The sequence below is a fragment of the Rhinatrema bivittatum genome, chromosome 8, assembly GCF_901001135.1.
Source record: "Rhinatrema bivittatum chromosome 8, aRhiBiv1.1, whole genome shotgun sequence".
In the NCBI taxonomy this organism is placed as follows: Eukaryota; Metazoa; Chordata; class Amphibia; order Gymnophiona; family Rhinatrematidae; genus Rhinatrema; species Rhinatrema bivittatum.
In genome coordinates, this window is record NC_042622.1 from 10,698,629 (window position 1) to 10,721,668 (window position 23,040).

Consider the following 23,040-nt stretch of genomic DNA (forward strand, 5'->3'; position numbering starts at 1 on the left):
TTCTCAGTTTTAGCAGCTTTGATATTCTCGATACTGAGGTTCTGGGGAGGGTGCACCAGCTTATATGCCAGCACCCTCCGAAGTTTGCTCTGACTCCATCTGCTGGTCGGGGGACATAACCCACTGTCTGGACTGATCCTTGGTACTACAGGAACGAAAATTAGCAGGTGAGAAATAATTTTCTTATATGGCTGTCTATACATCTCATTGATCTTTTCTTCTTTACAAGGGGCAAATTATACCATGGGACCCATGGTTGGAGTAAAGGGAAAGATACAACCTTTATGAATGACAGCTAGTGAAGCACACAGCGAATCAGCTAGGGAGGAAACAGTATTAGTGGACAATAGTTGAAGAAATAACTTCCACGCGTCCTTAAATTTGAGGTCTATAACTCCTCTCGACTGATGATGATCTTTAGCTTGATCCAACAGCAAAAGACAAGCTAGTGTGAAAGCTGAAACTGATCAAAAAATGGTCAGACTATCCTACTTCTGTAGCATATAAGTCAGCAATAAAGTTTTTCGAGCCCAAATCAGTAGGTATTAAAATTAAGTCAAGGATAGGGAACATAACCAGGTGTATGAAAGTGTCCAGGAAGTCATGAACTGTTTTCTGAGTAGAACGATCTAACCCTAATATTAAAAGCCCCTATTATTAAAAGTTCCTTATAAAGAAAAGAGTCTAAAACTCTCCACTGGGGTTCCCTCACGTCCAGGGGAACGGCTTATCAGAGTAATAGCCCAGCTTCTGATGAGAACTCCTCCCTGGATAATTTTATGTTGCATACATTGTATGGGTAATAACTTATAAATCAAAATACCCCCCCCCCCCCACACACACACACACACACACCTTTTGTTTTACGATTACTTCATGTGGTGAATAAAGGCACATACCTGATTTAATATTGCCAAATGCCAAGACTCCGATATCAGGAATAGGTCTGCTTAATATGTCAGCAAAGTAAATAAAATGTCCACTTTGGTTTTTAATGGAACAGGCAATGATATATTCATCACAAAGAGGAGCTTAAGTTAGTGCTGGTACTATGACCTAATTCTAATAATTTTTGGTTCTCTGAGTGCATGGTGTGTTCTGATTCTCAGAATGAGTGACAATATGCTATTTTCAGATATGACTATTGATATGGAAATGTCACATACTTTAACGCCACCATTTCCCTCCTGATGTTACGTGGTCTGGGTGCACTTCTAGGAAATGCTTCATATCTACTTTGTTCTAGTGCTTTTGTGATTTATTGACTGCTTTACCTGTACTATAGTTGCTGGTGTAAACTTTTGACCTCTAAATGGTACACAGTAAAGGAAATTAGAGTAATGCATGAGATTACAGCTCTTACTCTCCCATGTGTGGTGTCCATGTAGTTGATAAATATAAAACTTGAAATCGACTCTTCCCATAGGTCTGCAAAGCAATGTACAATCATACAATTTTATGACAAACAAATATCATGATAAATCTGTTCAGCAGCTTTCTTAAACACCAACCCTTCTAGTGTTTGCGAAATGCAGTATAATTATCCAGCAACCAGAAACTTAATGGCAAGGCATTCCAAAGTGCCAGGCCAGCACAGGAGACAGCTCTTCACTGGTTTCAGTTAATCTGGCTACAGAAATGGTGAGCAGCGCTTGCTGTGAGGAGAATAAAACTCTGTTTGGCTGAGAACAAGAAACAGTCAAATACTGTGGCAGACAGCCATGAATAATATATATACATAATAGGTTGAATTCTGTAAACGGGTAAGCAGTAGAGTGCTCTAAGCACTTGTTGTATATACTTGTACCTTGTAGTATTGATGATTAAACAAGCAGTGGTGTTTTGGATCGTTTGGAACCTATAAATGTTATATTTTGGGAGACCCACCAAAAGTGAATTGCAGTAGTCTGTTCGCACTGGGACAGTTGATTGTGCTACGGTACTGAGTTCATCCTGACCCAGTTATGGGCAGCAATACTTTGTTCCATAAATGGTAAAGCTGGCTCTTACTACCATATTAATGTTTGTTCAATTGCTAGCGAGGAGTCTAACCATATGCCTAGGTCTTTCACTTCCACACTTGGAGAAATAGGGTTAGAACCATTTTATACCTCAGAACAATCTAGTTTCCAGTGTGTGGGGGGGTTTTTTCTGTAGTTGGGTTTTTTTTTTTTGTTTGTTTTTTTGGGTTTTTTTAAGATGTATATTCCGCTTCACACTTTTTCTTTTTCAGCGCTTCAAAGTGGATTACATTCAGGTACTGTAGGTATTTTCCCTATCCCCAAAGGGCTTACAATCTAAGGGCCTCATTTTCAAAGCACTTTACCGCGTGCGATAAATTCGCGAATCGCGTTAACAGCTGTTAACGCGATTCGCGAATGCAAATTAGTCATTTGGTATTCAGGGGGCGGAGTTGGGGCGGAGCATATGTAAAGCAGGAACCTGTGTATCGTGTGCGGCGAAACAACCGCAGTGTTAGCGCGGCTGCTATTGCGGATTTGAACTACAACTCCAACTTCGCGTTATGGACTGCGCTACGGGCCAGAAAAGGATTATCGCCATCCACGGTAGTTCCGGACAGCCTGTTGGAGAGAGAGAGCGAGAGAGAGCGAGACTCTCTTACTGTAGTGCCTATGCCCTACATAGGTATTTGAATCCCTATGGGAGGGCTACCTACTAACTCGGGGTGGGGATTAGGTATGAGCGTCGGGGGTTGGGGGCCACTTTTGCATTCCACTCTCCGACGGCCAGCAAATCTGCACTAGAGACCACTGTTCTGTCCGTAGGTCTCATGTGGAATGCAAAAGTGGCCCCCAACCCCCGACGCTCATACCTAATCCCCACCCCGAGTTAGTAGGTAGCCCTCCCATAGGGATTCAAATACCTATGTAGGGCATAGGCACTATAGTAAGTCTCTCTCTCTCTCTCTCTCTCTCTCTCTCTCGAGCCTGCAACAGGCAGTGGGAAAACATCGCGTGCGGCGCTAATGTTTTCGCGAATGGCGAAAACATCGCCGCACACGATCTTTCCCCACTGCACGAAAGAAGCCTCATTTGCATTGGTAACGCCCCCTAATGCGTTACCAATGCGATATTGGAAAATAAGGCCCTAAGTTTGTACCTGAGGCAATGGAGGGTAAAGTGACTTGCCCAAGGTCATAAGGAGAGACAGCAGGACTCGAACCCTGGTCTCCTGGTTTGTAGCCCTCTGCTCTAACCACTAGGCTACATTTAGCTTCAATTTATTACTCACCGGCCGTTGTTCAACGCTATTTAAGCATAGATGCACACTGATTGGTATTCCATGAACTAATATTTGTACATCATCTGCATACATTACATAGACAGACCACCGAATCCAGTCAGGTTTGCAAAAGGGGTCATATAAATATTAAACAATATCTGTGAGAGCAGGGCTTAATTTGTAGATAAAAAGGGAGATGGTCGGATCTGGGAGTGGCATGTGCGATAGTATGTATTTGGGTCTTGGTCCAACACTATCTCACACACTCTTCATCTTCCATCCTCAGCCCCCACCATTTCTCAACCCAACTGTTCTTCACCCACAGAACTGATTAACACATCAGCTCTGCTCAATTCCTTGGATCCTGGATAAAAGGTAGAAGAATATCATTCTAGCTTGTTCTGGTGGAAATTAAGCCCTAGGTAACGGACACAAAAAAGCACCAAATCAGCACAAACTTGAAACTTGCGAGCAGTAATATAATGGCCAGAGTTGAAGCCTTGTTGATTGAAACTTGTGAGCAGTAATGTCAAACTTGTGATTGACCTTTAGGCTGCAAGATCACAGCCTTTCCTCCTGTTCTCTGCATAATAGGAGGGAGCAGAGTGGCTGTTCTCTGTCTGTTCCAGGCTTACTTCCTTCTTCCCTGGGGGGAAGTCCTAGAACTCCAGCAGCTCCCTCTGAAATCTGAAAAGAAGCGGTGGAATCATGCAAGAGTAGTACTCCTTACCAATGTCTTCCAAGGTCTATGGTATCAAAAGCCAAAAGATCTAGTGAAATTAAAACACTTTTTCTCTAAATCCAGGCTCCTTTCAAGATCATTGCTTACTACTAATGCATTTTCTGTGCTGGTTTTGTTTTATTTCCCCCCCAAGAGTGCCTGCTTATCTGTTAGAACTTAATTGTTTCTGGAAAAATTCTGATGGTTGGCTGTTCTACCACCCACTTTATCAACTTTCCAGTAAAAGGGACATGGGAAATAGGCCACAGTCCAGAAAATTGAGAATAATCTGAATACGTTTTTGTTTCTTAAATGCTGGATAAATTATCGCCCATTTAAACTGAAAAGGCAGCGTATGGTTTCCACAGAACCATTTTTTTTTTTAATTTATAGGCACCTATGCATAATTCAAGGTGGCTTACAAAATTACATACATTAAAACAATAAACAGGACATTCTTTGACAGACCAACTATGATTACACTCGCTCACCAAAGTGCCTCAGTGGAAAGATGTTTGTTAAGGGGTTTTTTTTGTTTTTTAAAGATTATCTACATTTGTCCTAATGGAAACAGAGAAATACTGTCACCAAATGTCTGTATGGTAGCTTGGAAGCAGCCATGGGTTGTGAAAGAGCTAGGAGTATAAAAATTCCAGCTGGTTCCATACAAACATGGTTTATTTGCAGGCAAAGCAAAAATACAGCAAACAGGCCAATTATCTCAGCATTCTCTTGGATTAACAGAGCAGTCAAATATGTCGTCTGGCATAGGCTGGCTTCCTGCCTTCTCCCTGCTGCCTCTTCCATCCTTCTGGGCCCTGCCTTCTTATTCTAGGCTGCAGGGATCCTCCCTGGGCCCAGAATTCCTTGCTGGCTTGGGTCCTAAGGATAGCTGTGCCCGGTCCTTTAAGGTGTTCTGAGAGAGTTCTTATATAGTCCCTCACATACCTTCTCCCTCAGCTCAGCCTTACTAAGCTGAGTGCCTGCCTTTACTAGGGACATCTTACTATACAGAAAATCTGCAATGGTGTTTTCCTTCCTGCCCTATGTCAGATCTTACAGTTGAAGGGTTGCAGGGAAAAGAACCACCTCATTACCCTTGCATTGGATTCCTTGTTTCTGTTTATCCATATGAGCAGTTGATCATCTATAACAAGCGTGAACTGCCATCGTAGCAGGCAATATCAAAAGGCCTTTAAGGGCCACTTGACTGCCAAGGCTTTCTCGATTAACGCCTCTCCCTTGGCATCAGCTTTCAGCTGATGTATGCCACAGGGTGTTTTTGGCCGTCTTTTTCTTGATCGAAGACTGCTTCCAGGCCTATCTCTGAGTCATCGGTTTGCACCGTAAAGGATTCAGTGAAGTCTACTTATAAGGCCTGATTTGGAGCATAAAGTCTCTTTCAGATCCTGGAAGGCATTCTCTGCTTCGGTTGACCATTTGACCTTCTCTGGAGCTTTCTTTAACAAGAGCCTTGAGAGATTCCTCCTTCGAGTAATTGTGTATAAATCTGACTCTAACTTCCTCCTCCCCAGTTGTCCCAGAATTAGTAGCATAACTGTATTTTTCCTGTCTGCGTCGCATCTGGGATTTAGGAATCTTTCAGTCTTTGATACAGGTCGGGATCTTCTAAAGGGAAGAGTTCTGGAAATTCCAGTTCTTCATTGCTGGGTGTGAGTGAATTGGATTCCACGGGATTTTGAAGTTTGGACTGTCCTGTCTTATCCCTACTGGATATGGAAGCCAAGGAAAAATTCCCGTGTTTCTTCTCTTGGCCAACCAGGGTCTTCAATTGTACATGGCTTGTTGGATATTGCCGTTTGGTCTCCATGTTTGCATGCCAGAGTTATATTTGTCATCAATCTGGACTCTCTTCACTCATTCTCTTCAAATGAGTGTTTGTTTTTATACTACCAGAGTCCCGTAATGCCATCCAGCTCAATGGCAATAAAAAAAGCCCTTAGGGCTTCAGCGTCCTCTCCCTGGGTCGGGTGGTCTTAGAGACAATGGCGATTCAGGCATGGACTTGGGCTGGGTAATAGGCCTCTACTATTTCAGTGCCATTTTTAATGTAAGGTTCGGGTGTCAGCACACCCACTACAGTATTGTGTGTTCTAGGCCTTCTAGGACAGCATTTCCCAACCAGTGTGCTGTAGCTGTAGCTCTGGTGTGCCGCCACAGTCTTCAGTTTCTCTATCCTCAACAGCTGGCCTGCAGGATATCCTCCCGCCAGCAGGGGGAGTAAAAAAGCAGCACTTATCTGCTGCTGCTTCTATGCTCCTCCTCTGCAGTTGGAATGGATTGGGGGCGCTAGTCTCCCAAGTCCTGCTGGCCCCATGCGGTTCTGATTACAGGGGGAAACAGGCATAGAAGAGAGGCAGTTGAATTTTCTTGGGGTGTTTCGGAGAGGGAAGAAGAGTACTGATGCCAAGGAGGGGGGGAGAGGGTAGAATGAGGTTGGTGGAGATTATATTAGGGAAGGGGTGGAAGGGGAGTGGGTAGGGAAAAGGTGATGGAGATGGTTGAGGGAGAGAGAAGAGGAAAGGTGATAAAATAGGGGGTGAGGGGAGAGAGAAGGAAAGAGCAAGTGATGATGCAAGGGAGAGAAAAGAAAAGATGGTGATAATGCAGAGGGAAGAGATGTTGATGCCAGGGGGCAGAGAGAAAGAAGAGAAGGAGATGCTGGGGGTGAAGGATGGGAGGAGAAGGGATGATACCAGAGGTGGAGAGGCAAGGGAAGAGAAGGCGATGTTGCCAAGGGTGGTGCAGAGATGAGGATTGCAGTGGCATGAAGGGAGAGGGAAGAGAGGAAAATCTGAGTGGGTTACAGATGGGGGGAGAGGGAAGAGAAAAGATGATGTGGGCGTGAGTGAAGGAAAGGTCATGATGCCAGGTGGGTGGGGGTTAGGGAAGGTGCTGGTGTGCCATGATGAAATGAGCCCAATGCCAGGTGCGCCACGACACAGAAAAGGTTTGGGGACCACAGGTCTAGGAGGAGTTCCAGAAAAAATGGCTTTGGCGACCTGTACCCCATTCTTCCCTTCCAGATACAACCACTTCAAGCCGCATCCTTAAGTCTATGGAAAAGCTTCCGCAGCTTTTTCTCTGCTTGAAGAACTAATCGCTGTCTGTAGCCTCTCTAAGATGGCTGTTACTTCAGGATATTTAGCCCTTCCTTCCGGGTTGTCAGTTTGAAAGCCAACTTGGCTTCCCCAGATAGGTAGTCCATTATCTTCCAGCCATGCCCCCAATTGATCTGTCTATTCAGAGTTCTTCAGAAAACAATCAAGTTCTTCTCTCAGGGCTATCTTAAGTACTACTGGCAACAAGGTTGTGGTGGTTTGCATGGCCTGTGCCACCTGGGACAACACCATGTTTTGTTGCATAACTTGCTGTTGCAGTGCCTGCTGCTGGCCAGTTTGTCTTTGCACAGAGGCTTGCAGCTGTTGCTGCCTGTCAATGAGGAGTTGTATTATCTGCTCTATCTTCTCCACGTCTCACACTGCAAATAGTAAAGCTGGGTGGCTTTCCGTTGGAAGAAGAGAACAAGAAAACAAAAAAACAAAACCTTTCTGACCTGTCCAGTCCTTGCTATTTACTTCCCAACCTGCCGCAAGTGGAGCTAGCCCCCTTGGCCTGCTGTAACTGAATCCCCAGGCTGTTCTTGCAGCTAGGCACAAGGAGGAGGAAAAAAATTATGTAGGCTTTTTTTTCCCCCTTTCTGTTCAGAGCGCTCCTGTCTGCTTCCTGCTTAGACCAGGAGATCTGTGCTACCACCATATGTGGTCACTCAGGAGCAACCTTGCGTTAGGAAACAGGTATAAAAAGGAGGCCAAACTTAGACTGGTTCCACACAATGGTTTTACAGACAAAGCAAAAATAGAGCAAAAAGGCTGCTTACCTCAGCAGTCTCTTGAGTTAAAACAGATATACATCATTCTGGCATAGGCTGGCATCGTTCTCCTTGGGGCCTTTTCCACCCTTCTGGGCCCTGCCCTTTTATTCTAGGCTGCAGGGATCCTTGCTGGCTTTGGTCTTAAGGAGCACTGTGCCAGATATGTATGGCTGGTCCTTTAAAGTGTTCTAAGGGAGTTTCTTATATATGCTCTCACAGCCTGGCAAAAAAGATGTTTTTAGCATTTTTATCCCATAATAAAAGGACTGGCAATAAAGAAAAGTCTCTCTCATGACTCATCCAGCCGTACCTGCCAAACAGATGGTATATCTAAAAAGCCCCTTCTGCATGGCTGGAGTTCATAGCTAGGATTTTCAATGTGAAGTAACTGATTTATCTATGGTAAATTCTTATTTCAGCATTTTATGGATTTGTTCGTCTATGGGCAGCCAATGAAGCTCTTGGTATTGGAGAAACATGCACTCTCTGATTTAATTCACATATTGGCCTTGCAGCCGAATTCTGGAAAGTTTGTAGGGCACCTATAGCATTCATGGGAAACCCAATCAGTAGAACATTGCAATAATCCAAATTTGGCAACAACAAATCCTGTACCATGGACTGGAACTCATGATCTCCCAAAAGAGAACACAAGTCTTTAAAAGTCGTAATTTATAATAACCTGACTTCAGAATTGTTTTGAGCTGACTTGACATGTTCAAGTTTTGAGTCAAGCATAACCCCTGAGCTTCTGATATTTGTGGTAATAGGGATTACCTCACTGAAAAGAAGGTGGAACAGTCAGCCTGTCTGATCTCTTTAAGACCATTACTTCAATTTTCTTTGGGTTTAGTGCTAGCATGTTAAATGGTAGCCAGTGTTTCGCCGCAGATAAACAGAAATCCTTTCAAATGTTTCAGAACAGGGCAATGGCACTGGAATATGGAAATGGATGTCATCGTCGTAGAGATGGTATCCTCAACAGAGCCCAGCAAGAAGTTTGCACAGTGGAGTCATACAGATGTAAAATAAAGTGGCAGATAATGCCGAGCTCTGTAGGACACCAGTCTGCAACATTTGCCAAGAGGAGTATTCTGATGACCTACACCCCTCTGAGACCAGTTCAGAACCATGCCAACGATGTTGCAGTCCCTTAACCGATGTAATTAAATTGTATGGTTAACGCTGACAATTGCCACTGAAATGTCTGAACATGCTAGCACAAAACTTTGCCCTTGATCAAAGCCACATCTGATCATGTCTGCACAAGACAGTAATAGTAGCTCAGTGATAAGGGATTTTCGAAATCTGAATTGAAATTGATCTAAAATTTGGTTCTCTTGAAGAAAATCTTCCATCTGGTGCAGCACCGATTGTCCTTCATTTCCATACACATTCAATGATGAAATAGGTCTATAATTCAGCAGATTCACATCCAACCCAACTTTTTTTTTTATATTAAATAAGTCAGACAGGCGCGCTTCAAGAATGGTAGATTTCCGTTGGAAAAAGAGAGGTTGTTGGTCTTGGTAAGAGTTGGCACAGTCATATCACCTTTTAATGCACAGGTATGGCATGGATTTAATGGGCAAGATCTGGAATTCATGGCACTAGTGATCTGTAGAGTTCTAGTAGGTGCCATAGCTTGAAAACTGACCCATTAGGGATGTGAAATAGGAAATTTAAAGATCAAATTAGGAACAAGTGGAAGACTAGCAGAAATGATGATTTTCTTTTCTTAAAGGGACTCAGATTGTTTGCATAAAGATGATAGGGGCCCTTGCTGTGAACAAGAGCGCATGTCTTGAGCAAGGCTAGTGATTCATGACAGTAGCTGGAAATTCTTCCTGACAGGCAGACATACTTAAATGCATCTTCCTCCAGGTACTACAGTCCAAACCACTCAGGTGTCCCGCACGGGGCAAGCACCTTTTTATTGCGCACCTTCGTGGTGCACTGCCATTGGCGTTGGGTAAAGCTTCTTATGGTGAGGCTGTTGGATTTATTCACTAAACTTTGCACGTAATCATTGCTGCATTCAGAATTGGCTTCAGAAAACAATATGGCAGTGTTGGTGTGACAATCAATCCCTCCCTGAAGGGTTCCGTTTTTCTCAAGCGTTTTGGCTTTTGATATGAATCGTTAACTTCCCACAGATGTGAATCAGTTGGGAGGATGTAAGGAAGGATTTTTTCATTGAGGTATATTACAAGCATAAATGATTGGGATCTGAGAGTCAAAGGATACATGTATATGAGTGCTGTCTGAAGAAGTGGAGAAGCGCTTATGAGAAAAGTATACAAGTGTCGTCTGTAGAAAACACAGGCACTTCAGTTTAATTGTGGATTACAATTGAGTGGATTCCCCTGAAGAAGCTCTGTGTAGCGAAACATGTTGAGAGAGTTGGGAGTTTTTGCTAAATTATGTGTGATTTTATTTGAATAATTGAGATTTGTAAACTGTTCCTGATTTTTTACATGTATTGTACTATAAAAAGATTTTTTATATACTAACTTTGTTTTATATATATATATCACTTTTTGTTTTTGGCATTCAGAATTGTATAGTTGTACTCGTTGTAAAGTGAGAGAAGCAGTCGAGAGCAGGTCCTTGACCCTTCTTGAAGGAAATGTCATTTTTGTATGACTTTTTTTTTTTTCAATGTCCCTATCTTTTTTACATCATACAGGTTGTTACATTCCTTATTTTACTTGATTTTGATAAAAGTAGTTTCAATATTATGTTTTGAAATGCAGGGGAAAAACTGCCAGCTTGCATGTGTCCCTTCCTTTTCTTCCATTCCTATCATGCTATAATCAGCAGTCAGGCTCTTTTTTTGGTTTTTTGCAGTTCAGTGCTGGGGAATTCTGCAGCTCTACAGCAAGGGTTCCCAATTTTGAACCTTAAAACCCCTAAAGTATGGTTTTCAAGTGAACCAAGTATGCAGGTTATCCTGGTTCTTGAACCAATTTTATGCATGTACCTTGAAAACAGGATGTGTCATGGATTGTTGGGGATCATTTTTGGGGCCTCATCTGTTTATATGAATTTCAAATAAAATTCTTAGCTCTCATACCCTCCTAAAAGGAATCAGCTCTCCAGTAGTTCTTGCCATCACAGTTTGCGTTTCTTTTTTGGAATGCTTCAGCTATAAAATATCTTGTTAGGGAAGTAGAGCTGGTGGTTAGTTTTTGTTATGAAAATCTTTTTTTTTTTTTGTAACTATCTAGAGGGCCTAGTCAGAAATCCTTTCACAAAGTCCTTATTTAAAAAAAAAAAAAAAAAATCTAGTGATCCACCAGGATTATGAATGCTGTCAAACAAATGTGCAGGTCACACAGTCTGCACTCTTACTCCAGACTGTGTGAAGGAAACCAGATATTTGAGGAACATACAGTCCTCTGCTGGGAAGTTGATTGCAATCTGTTGTGGACACTGAGTAAGGAACCCATTGGATATGTGAATGGCCTCTTTCTGAAGTTCCCAATGGGTTAATATTTTGAAGCTATTGAATGTGAGAAGAATTCTCTGTGATTTTAATGCCTGTTGAAAGAAGATTCTTGACTTTATACCATTGTGGAAAGTTCATACTGTATTACGTATCTATCTCTATTGGGAGTCAGATTCATAATGTCCCATGGCCAACACTGCATACTCTTCTGTTGCCAACATTAATCCTCTGTAAGCATATATTATGGGCCAATACTGCTTACTAGAAGCAATATTAACAAACTAAGATTTGTAGGTTTTGTGTTAAATGTTGCTGTTTGTATTTAGCATATTTTGTGTGTAAATGCAATCATATCAGCACACTTTAGGAATATACCGTGTGTGTGTATATGATTTAACATTTTTGTTTTTATATTTTTACCCCAACAGAGTAATAGCTATCCTTCAATGACTGATCCCTACTTGTCCAGCTATTACCCACCATCCATTGGATTTCCCTATTCCCTGAGTGAAGCACCGTGGTCAACTGGTGGCGATCCTCCCATCCCTTACCTCACCACCTATGGACAGCTCAGTAATGGTGATCATCATTTTGTGCATGATGCTGTCTTTGGACAGCCTGGGGGCCTGGGAAACAACATCTACCAACATAGGTTTAATTTCTTCCCTGAAAACCCAGCCTTTTCTGCCTGGGGCACCAGTGGCTCCCAAGGACAGCAGACGCAAAGTTCAGCTTATGGGGGCAGTTACAGCTATCCTCCTAGTTCATTGGGTGGGACCATTGTCGATGGACAGACTGGTTTTCACAATGATACATTAAATAAGGCCCCAGGAATGAACAGCATTGAGCAGGGTATGGTTGGACTTAAGATCGGTGGAGATGTGACAACATCAGCAGTGAAGACTGTGGGATCTGTTGTGAACAGTGCTGGAATGGCTGCTGCGTTATCTGGCAATGGTGGACCAAGCATAAGCATGCCAACATCTAAACCCACCTCTTGGGCTGCTATCGCCAGCAAACCAGCAAAGCCACAACCTAAAATGAAAACAAAACCCATACCTGTTATTGGAGGAGCCTTACCACCGCCTCCAATAAAACACAATATGGATATAGGTACTTGGGACAACAAGGGACCTGTAGCTAAGCCACCTGCTCCCCAGCAGGTGACATCACCACAGTCTGTCCCTCCACCACAGCCGCAACAGATTGTACAGCCCATCCCAGCTCAACCACCTTCACTCTCCCAACCACAATATCAGAATGTACAGCAGCCTCCCCAGAATCGTTGGGTGGCACCTCGCAACCGCAATGCTGCCTTCGGCCAAAGTGGAGGAGCAGGGAATGACAGCAGCTTGGCAGGCAGTGCCCAGCCCAGCTCTATCCCAGGTGGCGAGTCTCACCCTGTTCTGGAAAAGTTGAAAGCTGCTCACAGCTACAACCCCAAGGACTTTGACTGGAACCTAAAAAATGGCCGTGTGTTCATTATCAAAAGTTACTCAGAGGACGATATCCATCGCTCTATCAAATATTCCATTTGGTGTAGTACAGAGCATGGCAACAAACGCTTGGACAGTGCTTTTCGATCTATGAGTAGCAAGGGCCCTGTCTACTTGCTCTTCAGCGTCAATGGGAGTGGACACTTTTGTGGCGTGGCAGAGATGAAGTCTCCTGTGGACTATGGCACCAGTGCTGGTGTTTGGTCTCAGGACAAGTGGAAGGGAAAGTTTGACGTGAAATGGCTGTTTGTCAAGGACGTACCCAATAATCAGCTGCGGCACATCCGACTGGAGAACAATGACAACAAACCGGTTACAAACTCCCGTGACACACAGGAGGTGCCCTTAGAAAAAGCAAAACAAGTGCTTAAAATTATTGCAACTTACAAGCACACAACCTCCATCTTTGATGACTTTTCCCATTACGAAAAGCGCCAAGAGGAGGAGGAAGTTGTGCGCAAGGTAAACATACAACTTTCTAACCAGCTAGAAATAAATTGTCATTTTGGGTTTAAAGGGTGACCGCCAAAGAGAGAAACATAACAAAGGCCTTTTTTTTTTTTCTGAGGCTTAACTTTCAAGGCCTTTTGCTTTTCTTTTTCGCATGTCCAGGAAACTGAGTATGATGCTTCATGTTAGCGCTAGTGGCCTAGGCTGAAGCACTCTTTGGATGTCCAAGAGCTGTGCTTGGGGGAGTAATCAGTCAGGTGGTAATGAGGTAAACAGGGTTAAGGTGAGATGTGCAGCAACCGATGTGTGACATGCACAAAGTACAACTTATCCAAATGCTTTAGGTATGAATATGGGGGCAGCTCAATGTAGGTTTCAGATCTTCATCTCCTCTGTCTCTTGTGTGAGGCATTGACTCACCAGAAAAAAAGCTGGATTTCCATTCTTCAGGTTTGTGTTTTATAAATGCTAATTAGCTGGTATGGATTGCTTGCCACCTATTTTTACCTGGCAGTTTCCTTCCTCTTTAAGCTTCACAGCTATGGGGCTGTGAGCTTTCATTCATAGTTACCTATTTGTTTTTCCTTCTGTTTTTAATACCCATTCCCATTTAGGCTAATGACAAATCTTGCCCAGGGGCTAGAGACCGTGGCTTCCCAAGAATCAAACTGTGGGCTGAGGAATGGAAATTGGGCCTCTAACATAGCAGCTGGCAGCATTGCCACTGAGACAGCCCATGGACTATAGTGTAGGCTTCTAGAAGCTGCATTGGCCTTTTTGAAGGACTAATGAGAGGGGTTACCAGACATGAGCTTAAAGAGCCAGCCATGAAAGAGAGCACATATTCCATCTTTGTTAGCTGAATGCGTGCCTGGCCAATGGTGTGTGCACATCATGCACACAGGTTTTGGAGATTTGTGTAGTATTGGAGATAGAAAAGTAGAATTTTAAATCCAATGATGTAACTACAATAAACCAGCTACTTGGGTGTCCACATTAATTTTTCCTCTTTCAGTTTTCATGCCTTACTTTTTTTATACACTCTTGTGGACATTAAAAAAAAATTTAAAGAGAGCTTTATTTGTTAAATTTATAATCTATTTAGTCTGTATCAAGTCACACCCAGTGGGGTATAACAAAAGTTAACATAGAGGTATGGGTGTGTAGTTAGTTTTTTGTTTTGCTTTGTTTTTCATTTTTTGGTTTGTGGCTTATTTAAAATGAAATAAATTTAAATGGAATGGAAAACAAAATGCAGAGCTGGGGTCTCCACTCTTCCACCAAATCAGAGCTGGGGTCTCCACTCTTCCACCAAATCAGAAATGGTGCCAGTGCCCCAAAATTTAAAAAACTTGAAGCCCCTCTAGCCACCTCCTTCTCCTGCCCCACCCCCACCAAAGTCTCCTTACTCCATCCATATTAGGCAAGAGTGATCCCCCAATACCATTTATTGTTCAGAGGTATCCTTGTTTGGAAGGGAGCCAGCAGGGCAGGAGTGCTTGGGGATTGCTCCTTCCCAAGGATGGGAAATCCTGGGGATGAGCATGAAGGGATGGTCCCGGTGGATTCAGGCTCTTTATGTTGGAGTGCTAGCAGTGGTGTGGGTTTGTTTTAGTGGGTGGAGGTCCTGAAGCTGGTGCCTTCTTGAAAATGAAAGAAAAATGAACAATTTTGTTCGTCTTTCAATTTTGAAACTTCTGTGTTATGTTTCAATGAAAGTACATTCCTATTGAAGTGTTTTCATTGCTTACTGCTCTCTGACCAAAGCAGCTCCCAGTCACTACACCACTACCAGCAAGCCAACGTCTGTAATCAGTTTTTAGTCATCCGACTGAAGTCAAAGGAGATGCATTAGAAGTTATTTTTGTAAATGTCAGACTTATGTTGGTTTTATTTTTTTAAAGCATACAGTCTGAGCATTAATCCTCGAGCTGCCCCCCATGCTGGCTGAAACAATGTATTCTGGGAAAATGAGTCTCTTCAGTATTTTTGCCACAGTGATTTCTGGGTTTTGGCGTGTGATAACGCAGAGCATGGCCAAATTTCTTCAGCAATGGGAAATAAAAATTAATAAACATAAGGTGATGCCTTTTTTATTGGACTAACTTAAAACATTTAGTGACTGGTTTTCGGGAGTTAACACATCCTTCCTTGAGCTCAAAAAGCATGAGCAAAGGATGCCAGCAAATCACAATACATTCCAAGGGGAAGGAGGAGTTCATGGGTCAGTGATAAGATGAGATTGTAGAAGTATTTCTGAGAGAATAAGAAACTCTTAAATCCTTTTTTGTGAATTCAGAAGTACTTGATCATTTTACCTTCACATGGCTTCCATTCCTATTATTCTGAATTTCCCTGTTAGTAGCCTGATCATTGATGCAGTGATCTAATCCCCAAAAATGTGCTCCGATGGTAGAGTTGCCTTGCAGTGAGTTAAACAAAAAAATTATTATATTTGGTCAAATATGCAAATAGAACTGAAATAGAGCTGTAGCCCTCCAGATATAACTAGGTCAGGACATACAGCAGAGCATGAACATGTGAGAGAGAGAACTTAGGAGGTAAAAGCGAGAATCAGCCATGACCTTTACTGAATGGTCATCTGCTTTCATAGTTTGAAAGTTCGGTTGAAAAACTGCCTTAATACCTAAATTTCTACTTGCTTTGTTATTCACATTTGGGAAAATAGATTTTGTGCTGTTGCATAGAAAATCAGAAATCTTGCTCAGTCTGAGCTTTGTGCAACACACAAAAATATATCCTTTGATCCCAAGAAGATGATTTTAGAGAGAATCCTCAATTCCCCTGCGATGTCTGTAACAGTCTTTGATTTGTCAGAGAGCCAGGAAATCTTCACATTTTTTAATGAGATTCCCTCAGTTTTCATAGAGTTTCAAGTTACGATAGTACTTCTATGCCACTGGCTTCACAATTTTTAAATATTGCATCAGTCACAGCCCATTAATGGAACAGGAATTCCTAGTTCATCTCCCCTCTTCTCCAAAGATGAAAAGAAGCTTGAATGCAGCACATTTCATGATGGAGGTTCAATTTGATTTAGATAAAACTAAAACAGAATGGTCTGAAGTTTAGCCTGGCAGATTGCTGTGGTGTTCTAAAGAATGGAACCACTGGTGGGATAAATTGGCATATGTCCAGAGAAAACAGCTAGCCCACATTTTGTCCCATCCAAATATGGAGTCTTGGGCGAAATCTCAAAATACTCGGATCAGATGGCCAGTTTCCCTCATGCTGTAACTGATGAAAGTTTGTATTTCTAAGTGGCACAATTTAAAATCTCAACTCTGGGCGGCATACAATAAAAAAAAAAAAAATCCAAATATCAGATAAAAGGCTAAAATTACAACTACAGATCAAACATAACATAATATCCAAAATCAATTATTTTAAAAACAAGACAATGTTTTCATTGAATCATATAAAGATCATTTATATACAAGCTTCTGTAAAAATCTGTGCTTTACAATGTTTATGAAGTTAGATATTGTAGTAATCTCAGCTCTTTGCACTCATACTGAGTATTATATCTCGCTTATAACTCTGAATGTGCCGTGTTTTAACATAGGTCAGATTTGTATCATTTCTACCCTTCTCGAGTGCAGGTTTTATTTACTTTATATTTAATCATTTGGGGTCTTTTGCATCCTTTATATATTAATAAAATTCATTTTATGAAATTTTGAGCTAGCTCTGCTCAAGATCATATCTTGACAACGTTGCACTGGGGAATTATTAAAAGTTGTCATATGAAGGCAGGGCCTTAGCTGCTGTAGAAGGCTGGAGTACCATGGAGTGTGGCTCTTGCATTTACCTGGTGTGCATTTAGCCTATATTCATTATTTCTGCCAGTGTAGCACACTATACATGAACAATATGCCTTGTTGGGTATTGGTTTATCCTACATTTGGATGGACAAGAATAATGTGCTTTGTCATGTCCATTAGTAATGTATATCACTTTCATTTTATACAACTCTTCTGCTTTCTGGGCAGTGATTAGAGTAGTCTGGTGGTGTTTCTGTAAATACCTCCTGTAGACATTTAGATTGGCTGAAAAATAAAACAAAACACAGTTTGTCATACATCCCCAGGTCCATACTGGTGTCGATGTAAGCCTTGTAGTCCTGTGTTTCGCCTTGTGCATGGAGTGGTCTATATAAACAATGTCTTGAGGTAGTTTTACCCAGAGAAATAGCTGTCACCAGATGGAGCTATAAAATCAGATTTACTTGTTTTACATTTTGAAATGTCTTGAAAGACTTTTCAGATTTTATTTCAGAAGTTTTATAGCCCGCCTTAAATGAATCTGCTGAGCGGGTTACAACATGTATAAAATTACATAAAAATCATATGAAACAATACATTAAAAACATTTCCCATTATTACCTAAAAAATAAACATTCTGCCCTGGAAGAAGCACAAACTATAAACATCTCAAGCAGACTCATTATCAACATCTCCAAAAACTTCTAAAGAGAAGAGGCTTCACTTGCTTTCTAAAGATCTTTATATCATTAATAGCTCAGATTGATGCAGGGCGCACATTCTACATCGCTGGTCTGGTAGGAGAGAGAGCCTGGCTTCTGGATTCTTTCAAACATAACAAAGGGGAAGTCTAAGAATCCTTTTTCTTGTGAACATATTGTTCTAGTAGGCTATAGAGAATCAATTATTGCTCCAAATAACGAGGACATCCATTTTTATTGCCTTAAAGACCAGTATCAATGTTTTAAACTGCATATGTTGGTAGGCAGGTAGCCAGTGTAGTTCATGCGGAATTGGGCTAATATGATTCCAGGTTGAGCACGTGTTATTAAATGGGCTGCCACATTTTGTAAAACATGCAGTGCTCGTATGCTTGAGACGAGAAGGCCAACAAGCAATCGTTGAAAGTACAAATGACTGTACTAAGGTACGGAAATGGTTTTTGTCCAGTATATATCTTACACGGTGCAGTGTCCGTAACTTAAAAACCCCAGATTTGAGAATTGTTTGCAACTGAGGTAAAGTCAGATGCGAGTCAAAAATAACCCCCAAATGTTTTATCACTGTTTCAACTGAGATTTTAGCCCCGTTAATAATAGGGGGGGGTGGGGGGGGTTGATGTCAGGTGAAGGCCATGATTTATAGGAGAAACAGACAACCACTGATTTATCTAGGTTTAATAGCACATAATTCTGTTCCATCCAAAAATTAATTTTAAACGAGCAGTTGGAAATGTTTGTAACAATGGTCTCAAGGGAGTTATCTACAGAGAAATACAATTGGAAATCATCAGCGTATCCTCTGAACTCAGTCCCTAGCTTCTCAATTACAACACACACAGATGTAATTTTCCTTCCTATTTGTCAGTTTTTGAAATGTCATTCTTTTCAAGAAGTTTTCTACTGGTTTATCAGCCAGTTTTGTAGGTTTCATGCATCTGGCAGTTGAGGAACAGCCAGTTTGGACTTCTGCCAGATCTGATACTGAGTTGGGTTTCCCAAGTGTGTGAGGGAATCAGAGATTCTGTGCTAAGCCTGTTGCATGAACCTTAAGGAAATGAAGACTTTAGGTCATCTTGTATCTAGTCCTGTTGATTTATTTGCACCTCCTCTGGTGTGATGGGTGATTCACTGCTGGTTCAGATTTTGTTGCAGAGCAATATCAGTTGTTTGTTTTTTTTGGTTTGGATGATATTGCACTTACATGCCTGAACAGCTCACACAATCTGTTAAGCTTCCATCATTCTGTGATCACTGTTCTGCTCATAAGACTTCTTTTCTATGTACCTTCTTGTTCTGGTTTCTAATGGTTGAAGCATTTCATTGCTGAACTGTCAGGAATGCTTTAGTGTCTTCATTCTAAAACTGAATAATTTTTCTCCTTGAAAGGGTTTTGGTAATCCCTGCAGGCTTTTACCTTTATACTTGTGTAGGTTGCAAGCACCATTTTTGGAAACCGACCAAAGCATAGCTGTTAGTGACTATAATGAGAAGAGTATCTGACCTCCTGTTATAGGCCATGCACGAGTTGAGATGCTTCAGAGCTCCTCTGTTACAGTGCAAAGTCAGCTTACTAATGACAGCAAGTGGTAGGGCCGTAAAAATTCTGTATTAGCTCCCAGAGCTCAAAGTGGGCAGTCCTGTAACTTGGGCTGGTGAGGGGAATTGTTTGTGGCCAGCATATGCCTTTTGACATATGCGAAAGTAAAGCTACAAAATAGCCATGGAGTAGCAGTTACAACCCTAAACAGAAAGTGAGGGGATAAGCCGCACAGAGTGGTAGCTAAGACTATAAACAGAAGGCATGGTATAACCTGCACAAAATGGCTGTTAAAATCCTAAACAGAAGGCCGGAAGATGGACATTCACAAAGCGATAGTTACAACTCTTTTAAAACAAACAAAATAAAATCTCATTAGCAGACTGGAAGGACATTTAATTTGTTAGTTTCCTCCTCTCCACACCTCTTTATGAGCAGAATCTGAAGACAGAATGAGAGCTCCCTCTGCTGCCTCTGCCCGGTTCTGCATGCTTCCTTTCTAAACAGGGAGTGAGGGGAGTAGCATCAGGGACTGGGAAAGTGAAGTTGCTCAACTGCAATAGGTGGCTTTTGTGGACAGTGGGACAATCAGTCACAGGATATATCATCCAACAGTGTCGTCGGGCCTGATCTATAGCTGAAATCTCTGGAATCATCCTGCACCAGTGTAGTAGGTAGGTGCCAAGAGCCATCAGATGCTGCATGCTCCTCCCTTCTCAGTCAATATGATAGTTGAGAAGAGAACAGAGAACACAAGGCAAAGAGGTAACAGGAGATTAGATGCTTCAGGGAGGAGGGTGGGAACTTGTGAATGATTGTCCTGCTGTTATAGGTAAGTGACTTCACTTTTTCCGTGGACAAGCGGGACATCACTCGCAGATGGGACTCCTTAGCTGAGAAGTTCAGGAGAAGAGTCCCAGAAACCCTCAAGGGGGAGGACACAGAGGATGGCAGAGTCAAAATAGGCGTCAGAAGCAGAATCTTCATGAAAACAATGTCTGGAGAATGTGTGGAGGAGGACCTTGTTGCTGCCTTACAGATATCAAGGATAGGAGCAGAGTGAAGAAAAGCAGTGGTGGTGGCCCAAGCACAGACCTGTTGAGCCATGACACGGCTAGGAGAAGAGTGAGCAAAAGTAGAGTAACAGAAACAATACAAGAAATAAGCCAACGAGGACAGTTTGAGAACAGGAGAGCCAGGCCTTTTAGGGTCATAGGCAAGAACAGTTGAGAACAATCTGGAGGCTTAGATTTGCTGAAGATAGATTCTGATAGCACAAACACAATCCAGGGTTTGAAGACATGCAGAAGAGGCGAAAACACAGGCAAAGAGATTGTTGTAGGTGAAACCTGAACACCACTTTGGTTAGAAATCTCGGATGAGTTTGTAAGACCACCCTGTCTGGAAAGAACTGTGTGGAGAGAGTATAAATCCAACACCCGGTGTTTGCTGATCCTGCGAGCTGAAGTCACCGCAATGAGTAGGATAAGGGCAAGGCATCCTCTAAGAGCTCAAAGGATGAGCAAGTAAGGCAGTTTGCCATTGAACCAAGGGACGAGGAGGTTTGACATTAAAAAGTCCCTTCATGACCTGGGGGAGACTACAGGTTGCTGGGAAATGGGGTGACCGTGAACAGAAGCACGATAAGCCACAACTGCTGCCAAATGAACTCTCACTGAAGATGTTTGTAGCCCAGCCGCTGAGAGATGGAAGAGAACGGAGCAGTAGGGAGGTGAAGCAATCCACTGAGACTGACACACTGAGAACACCGTGAGAAAAACTGCTTCCATTTGCTGGAATATGAATGGCGTGTTGAGGGTTTGCGGGCAGCCTGAAGTATCTCTTGAATTTGCTGATGCATGCCCAGAAACATAGAAATGATGGCAGAAAAAGACCAAACGGCCCATCCAGTCTGCCCAGCAAGCTCTCCCACACTTATTTTCCCATACTTATCTGTTTCACTGACCACCAAGTTCAGGGCCCTTGTTGGCAACTGTTTGATTCAAATTTCCTGCCACCCCCTGCCGTTGATGCAGAGAGTAATGTTGGAGTTGCATCCAGGGTAAAGCAGAAGGCTTAATGGTTAAGGGTAGTAACCGCCGCATCAAGCAAGTTACCTCTATGCTTTTTTACCCAGACTGCACAGATCAATGCCTTGTTGGATGTTGTCTGAATGTAAATCCTCTCTTCCACTTTTCCCCCTGCAGTTGAAGCAGAGAGCAATGCTGTATATCCGTGAAGTATCAGGCTTAATTGGTTTAGGTTGCCTGAATGCAAATCCTTTGCCACATTTCCCCTTCTGTTGAAACAGAGAGCAATGTTGGAGTTGCATTAACCGTGTGAAGGCTTATTGAGTAAGGGTAGTAATCACCAGGTAGTAGCCAGCATTCCAGCAAGCTCTTCTCTTCATTCCCATCCTCTAGCCTTTATGGATCCACAGTGTTTATCCCATGCCTCTTTGAAATCCTTCACAGTTTTAGTCTTCACCACTTCCTCCGGAAGGGCATCAAAGGCCAGTTAGGATGCCTGAAGGAGTCATGCCTTGAGGTTCAGAAGGCCCTGGTTGGGATGATGGAGCACTCCCCTGAGAAGTTCCAGGCAGAGCCATTGACAGGTGTCATTGTCAGGGAAACGGGCTTGACTGGTCCAGTGCGATGATCACTCGAGCACTGTTGATTCATACTTTGAGGGGAACCCTTGTGATAAGAGGAAGAGGAGGAAATGCATACATCAGTGACCTGGACCATGAGATGGCAAATAAATCTTGTCATCGCATCCGGGGCAAGAAGTTTGGAGCAGTATCTGGGGAGGGGATGATTTTGGGGAGATGCAAACAGGTCTATTTGAGGCAGACTGCAGTGTAGAAAAAGGCAATTAACCACTTCTAGGTGTAACCTCCATTTGTGCGGTTGAAGTCGTAGACTGAGGGCATCCACAAGGATATTCAACTGTCCAGGAAGGTAAGCTGACAACAGGGAAAAACCTCTAAGGGCTCACTTCCAGATGAGAAGGGCTTCCTCGCATAATAGAAGGGAACCTGACCCTCCTTGCTTGTTCAGCTAGTATATGGTAACTATATTGTTCAGATGGACCTGCAACGATCATTGAAGGAGCCACGGTTCGAAGATTAGAAGCACCCCGTTGACTACCCATATCTCAAGCAGGTTGATGTGAAGACACTGCTCTGACAGCATCCAGGACCCTTGTATTGTCAGATTCTGACTGAGGCATTAGTCATCAGACGAACATTCACAGGAGGCATATGAATGCCCCTCTCAGAGAAGACAATCATCTGAGAGCCAGTGTTGAAGCCCCATGCAAATATGGACAGAAGTTTGTATGAAAGAGTTGGTTCCAATAAAGATGGAGGTGCCATTGAAATGGTCTCATGAAGAGGTGAGTGAGAGGGGACAACCACAATCATGGATGCTATATGACCCAAGAATCGGAGAAAAAGACGGGCTGTCATGGAAGTACGCCTTTGCAGATGAGAAATGAGGTCCCAAAGGGTGAGGCCCCCTGTTGAGAGGAAGAATAGTTCAGAAAGATGTCATATCCAGAAGGGCACTGATGAATTCAAGGCATCTGCTTGGTCTGATATGAGACTTCGGGAAATTTTGAGAGAACCCAATTGCTGCATGGTATGCACAACCTATGCGGCATGATGGGACTCCAGAGGCTCTGAAGGGCTTGCTATCAGCTAGTTCACATAGAGGAACACTAGACTCTCCTGGCTGCAA

At 42.7% G+C, this 23,040-nt stretch overlaps 1 protein-coding gene across 5 annotated transcripts in view; it reads left to right on the forward strand.

The window, feature by feature from the left end:
- Window positions 1-23,040, forward strand: part of YTHDF1 (YTH N6-methyladenosine RNA binding protein 1) — a 74,977-nt gene that overhangs the window by 15,378 nt on the left and 36,559 nt on the right. For 3 of the 5 annotated variants that reach the window (XM_029614914.1, XM_029614916.1, XM_029614917.1), the window contains exon 4: window positions 11,739-15,357. In XM_029614914.1, the coding sequence (XP_029470774.1) occupies window positions 11,739-13,328 (1,590 nt within the window). In that variant the 3' untranslated portion in view covers window positions 13,329-15,357. Of the gene's footprint in view, window positions 1-11,738; window positions 15,358-23,040 lie in introns of those variants that run through there. The other 2 variants (XM_029614919.1, XM_029614918.1) reach the window with 1 other exon arrangement.